At 38.1% G+C, this 9930-nt stretch overlaps 1 protein-coding gene and 1 long non-coding RNA gene across 5 annotated transcripts; one reads left to right on the top strand and one right to left on the bottom strand.

The window, feature by feature from the left end:
• Nucleotides 1-1295: 1295 nt before the first annotated feature.
• LOC113283727 (ankyrin repeat-containing protein At5g02620-like) lies at nucleotides 1296-4279 on the top strand. 3 transcript variants are annotated; one of them, XM_026533055.1, is made up of 3 exons: nucleotides 1296-1972; nucleotides 3063-3380; nucleotides 3489-4279. In XM_026533055.1, exons 1-3 carry the CDS (start codon nucleotides 1361-1363, stop codon nucleotides 4146-4148), a joined length of 1590 nt encoding a protein of 529 aa, XP_026388840.1. In that variant the 5' UTR covers nucleotides 1296-1360; the 3' UTR covers nucleotides 4149-4279. The 3 variants fall into 3 exon arrangements, with proteins under 3 accessions (XP_026388840.1, XP_026388841.1, XP_026388839.1); XM_026533056.1 differs by having other exon boundaries at nucleotides 3063-3749; nucleotides 3941-4121; XM_026533054.1 differs by having other exon boundaries at nucleotides 3063-4279.
• Nucleotides 4280-4453: 174 nt separating this feature from the next.
• LOC113283728 lies at nucleotides 4454-9510 on the bottom strand. Of its 2 annotated transcripts, none has more exons than XR_003327601.1 (5): nucleotides 9401-9510; nucleotides 8860-8918; nucleotides 8532-8731; nucleotides 6092-6295; nucleotides 4454-5263 (listed from the first exon to the last, which is right to left on the bottom strand). It is a non-coding gene; the product is annotated as an uncharacterized LOC113283728 (long non-coding RNA). The 2 variants fall into 2 exon arrangements; XR_003327602.1 differs by having other exon boundaries at nucleotides 8860-8987; nucleotides 9401-9485.
• Between the last annotated feature and the right edge of the window lie 420 nt (nucleotides 9511-9930).

Below are 9930 nucleotides of genomic sequence, written 5' to 3' on the forward strand. Positions count from 1 at the left end.
ATGTGACGGATGACTTTTAATAAGTCTTAATGAGTTCCATAGTTTCAATGTAAGATTGAAGTGAGGTGTAGCAGTGAACACTCTTAATGGAACTCACCTATCTGAATGAGGAAGTGGGTCGCTTCCTATGAGAATATGAGCTGATTCTCTAGAACATTCTGAGAAACAAGACGTCCAAAGCCAAAATGGACACAACGGCGGAGCTTGGCAGCAACCTTGGAGATATCATGTGTGGTTTTTATCGCGAGTTACACCAAATGTTAGAAAGTTCAAGACCTAATGGACACTGGCTAATAAGTAGTTCAGGTAACCTCTCACTAAGCAAAGGTTCAAGACCTTATGGACACCTATGCCTATTCGTGATATTTCTTGTTTTCCGTGTTTCATCGTATTTTTATTCATGTGGGGGATTGTTGGAAAAAATACAGTTTTATGTGAATAAAAATTACTAATAAAAAGGTTTTTCCAAAAATAAAAAACACCTTCCAAATTTATCTCTTAGTTTTTTACGGGATAAGTTTACCATATATTTTTGGATTTGGGTTAGGGTTTTAAATAAGAAGAACCTCTTTTTATTGCCGATATATATAGAAAAAACCTCTCTTATATATCCCCTGGGGTTGAGTACTTCTTCTTTGTTTTTCGATGTTTGATTCGAGGGTTTAAGTGCTAACGATTCCATGAGTTTTCCGCTGCCAAGTTCTAGTAGGACAAATTTGAATGTGCTATTCAAACTTTGTTAAGATTGTTGTATCTTGGAGGCAGATGTACCCGTATGGCTATAGCATCATCTTTTCAGAGTGTAGCCGGGCATTCTTGTCTTAAGGACAGTATGTTGAACATGCGCCTCAATCTACCATTCGAGTTTCTTCTTTCTATGTTGTTTAACAGGATGTTCAAGACATCAACAGTTGGCTAACGAGAAGACACGAAAACCAGATAAGTGCCTCTTTTATTATTTATTTGTTTGATCAATTTTAATTGTTATTCTCCAACAGTAATCACATGAAACACTAATTAATATATTTTTAACACGATATGGAGCAGAAGTAATTTGAGAAAACACTCATGAATATAGTGGTAAACTCCTTAAAGAATTAGGATGTGCTTGAATAACTGATCATCACAAATGGGGACGACCAGTGATGTGTAAAAGTGCCAATTTTGGGGGATTTCCGTCGTTGATTTTCGGTTGAAAAGTTCAGGACTTTTAATGGTAGGTTTATTAAAAGTATCGATCCTTATATAGTGGACTGGAGGGTGCAAGCTACTAGGTAAGACTCACCACTATCATACTTGATGTTTTTAGGACTATGGTGTGCACATCAATCAGCTTATAACGTATACAGAGAGAAAGGCAATGGAGAAGATATATTTGGCAGCACGAAAAGGCGATGTCAAATCCCTCGCTATCATACTTGATGCAAATCCAAACCTCCGTCTTCATGATGCAACATTTACTAGTTTCCGTAGAACTCCTTTACATGTTGCAGCTATGCTTGGTCATGTTAAATTTGCAGAAGAAATTTTGCGGTTGACGTTAAATGATGAACAACATCCCGCGGATGTGAAAGATTCGCAAGGATTTACAGCTCTTCATTTGGCTTCCGTAAGAGGTAATGTTGATATGGTGAGATTGCTATTAAATGCAAGAGTTGATACTTGCACAGTTCCAGATCAAGATGGACGAACACCTCTACATCTAGCAGCCATGAGAAATAATGTTGAAGTCATGGAAATGCTGCTTCTTAGAAAACCTGATGCCATTTATCAAGTCCTGATGGATCGGAGAGAAACAATACTACACCTATGTGTTAAACATCACACTTTTAAGGCCTTAAAGTCGTTGGTTGAGTACTTGTCGCATTCACCAAGTGATACTACTACAAACCCGAACGCTACTTCTGTGAACTCCAAGGACATTGATGGGAACACAATCTTGCACCTGGCAGCGAAAACAAAGCAGCTGAAGGTATAACTAGCATTACGTTTTTTTTTCTTGCATCAATGTGTATGTTTTTTTAGATTTTGGCTCAACTGACTAGAAAATATACGAATCAGTGGCATCTCGGGGTGTAAATTGGGCCGGGCCGGGCAGCCTGGCCTAATTATTAAATGGGACGGTACAGGACGGGTCAGAACATCTCTTACCCATGAAATTAAACGGGCCGGACGGGCAAGGTTATTTATCTACAGTTAATACTCATGGCCTGCCCGACCCTGTTATGTAATTTGGGCTCGGGCGGGTAGGGCTGGGAAGGCCTTGAATATATTACATACATATATATATATTATTAAAAATAAAAATAAAGTAATTGTGATAATACACAAATTTTACTTTAAATTAATAATCAAATACGAGATTGAGTTGGGAACAAGATAAACCAAGCTTCCTATAATTTTTCGTACCTTAGATTTTGCTCAATATTTTCTCTAAAAAGTTAGCAAATTTAAATTCGTATGAAGTAAAAGTTAAGAAACACATAAGAGAACTATGAGGATTGACTGTATTAAATATCTGTACCAAGTATATTCTAGGATAAAAAAAAATGAAAATAGTTATTTAGGCTAGGTAAATGGATAACATTGACGTGCTAATAGGGCGGGTAACATTGACGGGCTAATAGGGAGGGTATTGGGTCGGGCAAGAAAATTTAGATTGTGGCATGTGCCCGCCCTCTTATTTAAGTGGCCTAGGTCGGGACAGCCCGTAATGGGCCACGGGAACCCATGATCTGTCATGGGATAGGGCGGACGGTACTTTGCCTTGGGCTGCCGGGCAAAATTTACACCCCTAGTGGCATCATCCAATGAGTCAGAGTATTTAATCCCAAGCCCTAACGAGTCTAACTCGGGGGTTAAGTTTGAGTCAGGTCGCGAGTCAGATCTGACTCAAATTAAAAAACAAACATCCTAACATTGACCGGTGCCGAAACAGCGCCCGAGTCAGATCCAGACGTTGAGTCAGCAAAAAACAAACCATCTGTAAATTCAGAATATAATTGCCACTAGACTTTGAAACTGAAAGAAGATTACAATTTTTTGTGTTTGTTTCTTTACAGGTGATGGATTATTTACTGGAGCATGATTACATAGGAGTTGAAATAAATGCTTTAAACAAGGCTAATCTCAGAGCCCTACAGATGCTAGCTCAAAATGAAATGGATGACATACAGATGTTAGCAAAAAGTGAAATGGTTGAGCTTGAAATTTCTTGCTTGGGATATTTTTGTGAAAGAGTTGATCGAAAAACATCGTCAGATAACCAATGGATGCATGAGAGGGTGAATATGCTAATGGTCGTTGCAGTACTGATAGCAGGCATCGCCTTTCAAGCAACTGTTAGTCCACCTGGAGGTGTCTTTCAGGAGGATTCAGAGGTTGATTCGTCTATTGACCCTGTTCTATTTACATATTATCTGAACTCCGTGATCGGCACCACTATGTCTGATCATTTTAGTTCTTACTTACAAAACCTGCTGGAACAGACGACAGCTACAAGTAATTTTACAACAGGCAAAAACAACAGCGCTCATTTTGTTAAGGCTCTTTCAGACATCACGTTGAATGATGATTCATATTCCTATACGTCTCCGACAGCACCTGGTATTGTGTTGGATGAGGATAAGTGGAGGAAAATCTTCTCCGACTACAATCGTAGTATTGGAGGTGATGCAAGCTTTTCCCCTTATTTGATACGTTATGCAGGGACTCCTATCTTGGCTTATACAAACCCAGTTAGTTACCAGGTATATCTGAGCTCTAATGCACTGGCACTTCTACTGTCTCTATCCATTATCCTCTTAGTTACCACCATGCTCATCCTTGATCAGCCTGTTCCTCATGTCCGATTTCTTGCGTCACTAATGGCAATCTCAATCGGATGTATTATCATAGGTTACATGTCTCTTTACAAAACCATGACTCCACCTTTTTTCAGAAACAATGTAAGGTATACGCCATTTGGCTTGTACGCTGAAGCTTGGTTCATCGGTCTATTCGGCATCTTCACCTATACAGAGCTATTTAACAAATCGCGCAAATCTTTCACAATCCGTACAAGAAGATCGACTAGTCATACACTTCAATACGTAACAAGTATGTGGATTTTCATCCTCATTACATTGATTTTTAGGTGGGTCGATTGATGCACGTAGATTGTTTTGTTTTTGTAAAAAGGGACTGTAGTGAGGCTTGAAGTTTGAATCTAAAGGTTAAACGCTGAGGACCTCTGGTGCTAAATGCCTGTAATAAAAATAATACGGAGTAAATTTTTGTTTGCTGGTTTAGTCAAGCATAGTCAACAATGGTCAATGTTAATTTGAAGTACTAAACTTGAAGCTGGACAAATGTTAGGCAGAAGATTGCAGTTGGACATAATCCAGATACCAAACTACAGATAACCCACAGGAAAAACTAAGAAACCAAAAGCGAAGAAATCTCGAAACATATATATTTGTAATCCAGTGGCAAATTGTGCATTCTTGGCGTAGAATCAGTCCTTCCCATCTCCAATCTTATACCACCTGCATAACTAGGCCCAGCTTTTGCAAGAGAATAGGCAGAAAAGTGTCTCTCTAATCCACCGTCTGCACCAGTGCCAGGTTCCAACTTTGCTTGTATACAGCAAGGTATGGAACCATTACTATAATCCCCAATATTGTCTGTGAATCAGATCTAATAATGATTTTAGATAGGCATACACTGACAGCTTATTCAATTGCCATCAAAATTGCCATTATTTCATCCATATAACTTGTATCAAAACCCAAAACCCCAGATAGAGTACCAATGATCTGACATGCTTGATCTCTGCCTATTTCCCATCTCTTAGGCTAAATCCTCATGGAAATGCTGTTCATAGTAGATAAACATGAGATCTGTACACGGCCTACCAGCTCGTGTTCCCCATGGCAAGTAGTGTTTAAAGAACACAGCCCTTTTCTTCCCGTTAAACCTAGTCGTGCCACCAACAACTGACAACAGACACATTGGTAGGTACATCTGCTCGAATTCAATGACTTTGAGTGCAGACTCACTAATTAAGTTGGTTGGAAGATCAAACAGGGTATGCCAGAAATCATGCACCTCGCAGGCTCGAATTGCAACATATGCAAGTTCCTGTCTCCATGAAACGCACTGGTGGATGGTCATCAGGAGAGAAGTGTCTTGGTCCCATAAATCTATCGTAAGCTTCACCAAAATGTGTTCTCTGGTAGGTCCCACGCATGCCCCACGTTAGCAGATGCTCCAACAACATAGCCTGTGAAGAGATTGTGAGGTACAGTAAATGGCACTAAATCATAAAGAGGACCTCTGCATGTTCAATCTGCAGATTCACAAGAGAATACAAAAATGCTAAAGAAGGAAGAATAAACAATATAACCATTTATGTGTTTGCTAAAAGGAAAGACTCAGAAATGCTTTCCTTGAGAACATTTTCTCCTTCACTTCGGTAATCAGAGGAAAACATAAATACTGGCCTAGTAAAAATAATGGGACCTATGAACCAATTTTGTGAGAATAAAACTAAGCATATTCTTTTAAATCTACAGAGGAAACTTCACCATGATTTTGACGAGTCTTGACATCGTTCCAAAATCCATCAAATCAAAATTACTGGTATAAGCCACACAAACCCATCATTGAGGGTTTTCCCAAAATCTAGGCCGACAAACGTGTCATTCAAAACTAAACCCTTTTGATAGTGCTCCAACCACCCTACCATGTGAATCCGACATGAAAATAACTGTCCTGCACATCCCACTCTCTGAGGGTAAGGTTTAACCATACAATTTCCTATCACATGAAAAATGGAACATTCAATTGTCTATTTTTTCCACACCGTTTCAAGTAATACATTCCATTAATGGTGGAATCTTGAGGGCCCTGAGTTTCTTAATCTTTTAAACGGTGTAATCACACTTCTCGCATATGGGATTAGACGACATACATTTGGTCATAAGCTAATTGTGTTTCGTAGTCGATAATCGCATTGCAAACGGATAAAAGACGAGAGAGCTTAAAAAAACTTATTGCATTCTACAAATTCGGTAAAAGACTAACACCGCAAAGGGTAAAAAAAACTTACTCTCCCTTCTTCTGGGTTGTTTTTGATCCTTCCTTAAAACTTTTTCAAATGCAGGTTTTCCAGTATTCTCCCCTAAAGCTGCTATCAAATCCGCCCGTCTTGGATCCGTTAGTGCACCAAATGCGGAACCTACAACAACAGCCGCTTGCTGCCACCATTTAAGTCTGATACGTCCACCTTGCAGCATTTTATTTTCTTCTCAATCTGTGAACATCAAAACAAAAAATGACTTACTAAAGGGTTCCAACAATCCAAGCTCTGGTTTAAGCATTGTCTCAAATGATTCATACAATAAAAGGTATTATTCAACAGAATGAGATTAAGAGCCTGTTTGGTTTAGATTTCGAAAACTGTTCTCCAATTCTTTTGTCTAACACAGCATTTTTCTTTTGTTTTCATTCACTAGTGGAGAATGGATACGAGCAAACTTTACGTAGTACTTTTCATCTAATCAGTCTCCTCCAAAACTTTCAGAAGACAGTCTGTGACCACCTCATGAACCTTTATGCTGGCACATAGTAGTTGTACTCTATGTTGTGTTACGCGCTAGGCGAGACGAGGTGAGGCGAGACGCCAACCCCTTCGCCTAGGGCCTAGGCGCCCGTGGAAAAACAAAATAAAAATAAAAAATAAATAAATCTGTACACATCTTGGCGCCTAGGGCGCTTTATTGCCTAGGCGCCCCTTGGGCGAGTCGTGCGCCTAGAGCGCCTTTCACAACATAGGTTGTACTGGTACCATCCATGACAACGTCACAAGGTTTCAGGCCAGGATGAGTCAGCAGTATTGGACTCTGTATGTAAGTCATTGTTATCCTAGGAAGCTTCCAGAAAGAAATATGGATTTCAACACGAATCCAATCAATTATAATATCATGGATTTAGTTCAGAATGTGATGAAGATACAGTCTCACACGGATTCAGACAAAAACTATTCATAGATTTTATGAAAGAAAAAAATTAAACACTTATGTGCATATGTAAAACTAAGGTATATAATCTATGAAGTAAACATTACTAGCAAATCTTGGAATTCAAACATGATGGCATATACAGCAGGATCCATACAAGTACAATAGGCAACCAATACCAATGCTTTCGTTGAACTGTCTTAGTGTCCTTCCCAAACCAGCTACTCCTACCATCCATTCTGCTTATTCGCCTTCACTCTCACTTTCTGAGACTGGTGTTTCCTGGACTACTGCGTGTTCATGTTCATAATCTTTAGAACATGCTATTAGGTCCTTTTTAGAAGACAGACTTTTTTATCATATTTTCTTAAATTTATAAAATCTATTGATTATTAAAGACTAATGGATTTTAACCTAGACTCGATCCATACACGTTCGTAGAGTTCAATCTCATGTTCTATATGCTTGCTGTTGTTTAATTGCGATATTCTGTCCTTTTGATTTTGTAAACTGCATCAATTGGCGCTAGAAACGTAACACCAGGAAAACAAGGGTTTGCTGGTGTTTTGTTTCTAGCACCAATTGATGCACTTCAGAAACCCATAACTGGAAATCCAAAACCATAGAACATCGCACTTAAACAGATAGAATATGGAAGATTAAGGTTGAACTCTTAAGAATGTAGATAAATCGAGTCCAGGTAAAAACCCATTACTCTTCTATAATCAGATTATAAGTTTAAGAAAATATCATAAAAGTTCTGTTTGATAAAGTAGACCTAATAGCCTATTTATATCAGAAAATAACCCCTACAGAAAGAAACCTAAGACCAAGGACAGAAACACCCTCCCTATAGAAAGAAATCATGGAAACATTCCTAAATAGACCAAGGACAGAAACATTCCTAAATAGAAACAATGTCCCTGCATCACCCGAATCTTCACATAGTTAAAAAATTGTGGAACATAAAGGTAACTCTAATCAACATCAAATCAAAATTCCTGGAATAAGCCACATAAACCCATCATCGAGGGTTTCCCCAAAATCTAGGCCGATAATAGTGCCATTCAAAACTCAACCTTTTTGATAGTTGTCCAAGGTCCATACCATGTGAATCCGACATGAAAATAACTGTCATGTCGACGCACATCACACTATATGAGAGTAAGGTTTAACCATACAATTTCCTTTCACATGAAAAATGGAAGTGTTCTCCTATCTTACCAACATTCAATCTATCTATTTTTTCCTAAAAACGTTTTAAGTAATACATTCCACTAATGGTGGAATCTTGAAGGCCTATTTCTCTATCTTTTAAACGGTGTAATCATACTTCTCACATCCCCATCAAAGAGTTCAAAGTTCGAGAATCATATGGGATTAAAAGACATATATTTAGTTATAAGTTAATTGGGTTTCGTAGTGGATCATTGCATCGCAGACGAATAAGCGATGAGAGAGCATCGAAAAACTTATTGCATTCTACAAACTCGGTAAAAGATTAACACCGCTAAGGGTACAGAAACTTACTCTGCCTTTTGGGTTGTTTTTGATCCTCTCTAAAACTCTTTCAAATGCTGGTTTTCCAGTTGTCTCCCCTAAAGCTGCTATCAAATCCACCCGTCTTGGGTCCTGAGTGCAGCAATGTGGAACCAACAGCAACAGCCGCTTGCTGCAACCCTTTAAGTCTAATTCGTCCACCTTGCAGTATTTAACTTTCTTCACCAATCCTAAACATCAAAAAAAAAGATGATTCACTAAATGGATGCAACAATCAAAACTTTGTTTCACGCATCTTATCAAACAACATCTTGCTTGAATGAAATGATTCATACATAAGAGGTACATAAGTACTTACCATGGTACCTTTGCTTTGTACCGGTGAGAGGTCCCAACCAGTATACACGGAATCCACAACTGTGATTGTACAACTTAGAATTGGTTATTTACCACAACCAATTGACCAGGATACATAAACCACAACATCTGCTAGTAATAAAACAAGAAGATAAAAGTGATAGAGCACTAGTCTGACATGAACACAGCAAATCAATATGCTACACATTCAGTAGGATTTGACAGAAGAAGAAACAAATCAATCACTTAAAAGCATGACAATTACAACAAAAAAAAAATGGACTAAAACCCAAATGCTAACAAATCATCTCAAATCAATACAATTTCATCAGTAATCTACATGAGAATTTGAAATTTTAACTTGAGATACTATCTGCTAGTGCTCTAAATATCTATTAACTGTAACCCTAACCCTGATTTCACCCAATAAGCTGACGAGTACAAACACCAATATTAGCTGATCCCCAAATTGTAAAGCCCTAATGCAAGAAAGATAATACAAATTAATTAAGGATTGAAACACTATGAATAGAACCGATTACCTTGAAAGACTTCATTTCAATTTCACCTTCAGCCGCCCAGAGAATGAAGAAGAAGAAGAAGAAAGTGGGAGAGAAAGAGAGGACATTTGATAGGTTTTCTTTTATTTTTGTCAAAGGGGATGCAGTGAGATTTGAACCTTGGGCCTAAAGGTTAAACGGTGTGGCAGTGGTGCTCTAAACATTGGGGTTTGAGGGCTCAGAAGATGACAAAACCGGATTATGAAATAATAATCAACAAAACCATGTATCCAGTTATTTTTACTCTCCGTAAATTATAAAATTAAATTTATTACCATCTCCTTCTCTTTTCATTCATAAATTATGATGAAGATGAGGATCATAAAAATACCCTATTATTCTTCTTTCTCTCTTCTTATTCTCCGCCGCGATGAAGAAGACGATCACAAAAAAAAAAAACTAAGAAAACCCATCACTTATTTTTTTTTCTTTTGAAAACCCCCAAATTCGAACTATAAGCTAACCTACGGTTGGGAAAATTCATACTTCCCAACCATAAGTACAAGTTACGG

The sequence above is a fragment of the Papaver somniferum genome, chromosome 5 (assembly GCF_003573695.1).
Source record: "Papaver somniferum cultivar HN1 chromosome 5, ASM357369v1, whole genome shotgun sequence".
In the NCBI taxonomy this organism is placed as follows: Eukaryota; Viridiplantae; Streptophyta; class Magnoliopsida; order Ranunculales; family Papaveraceae; genus Papaver; species Papaver somniferum.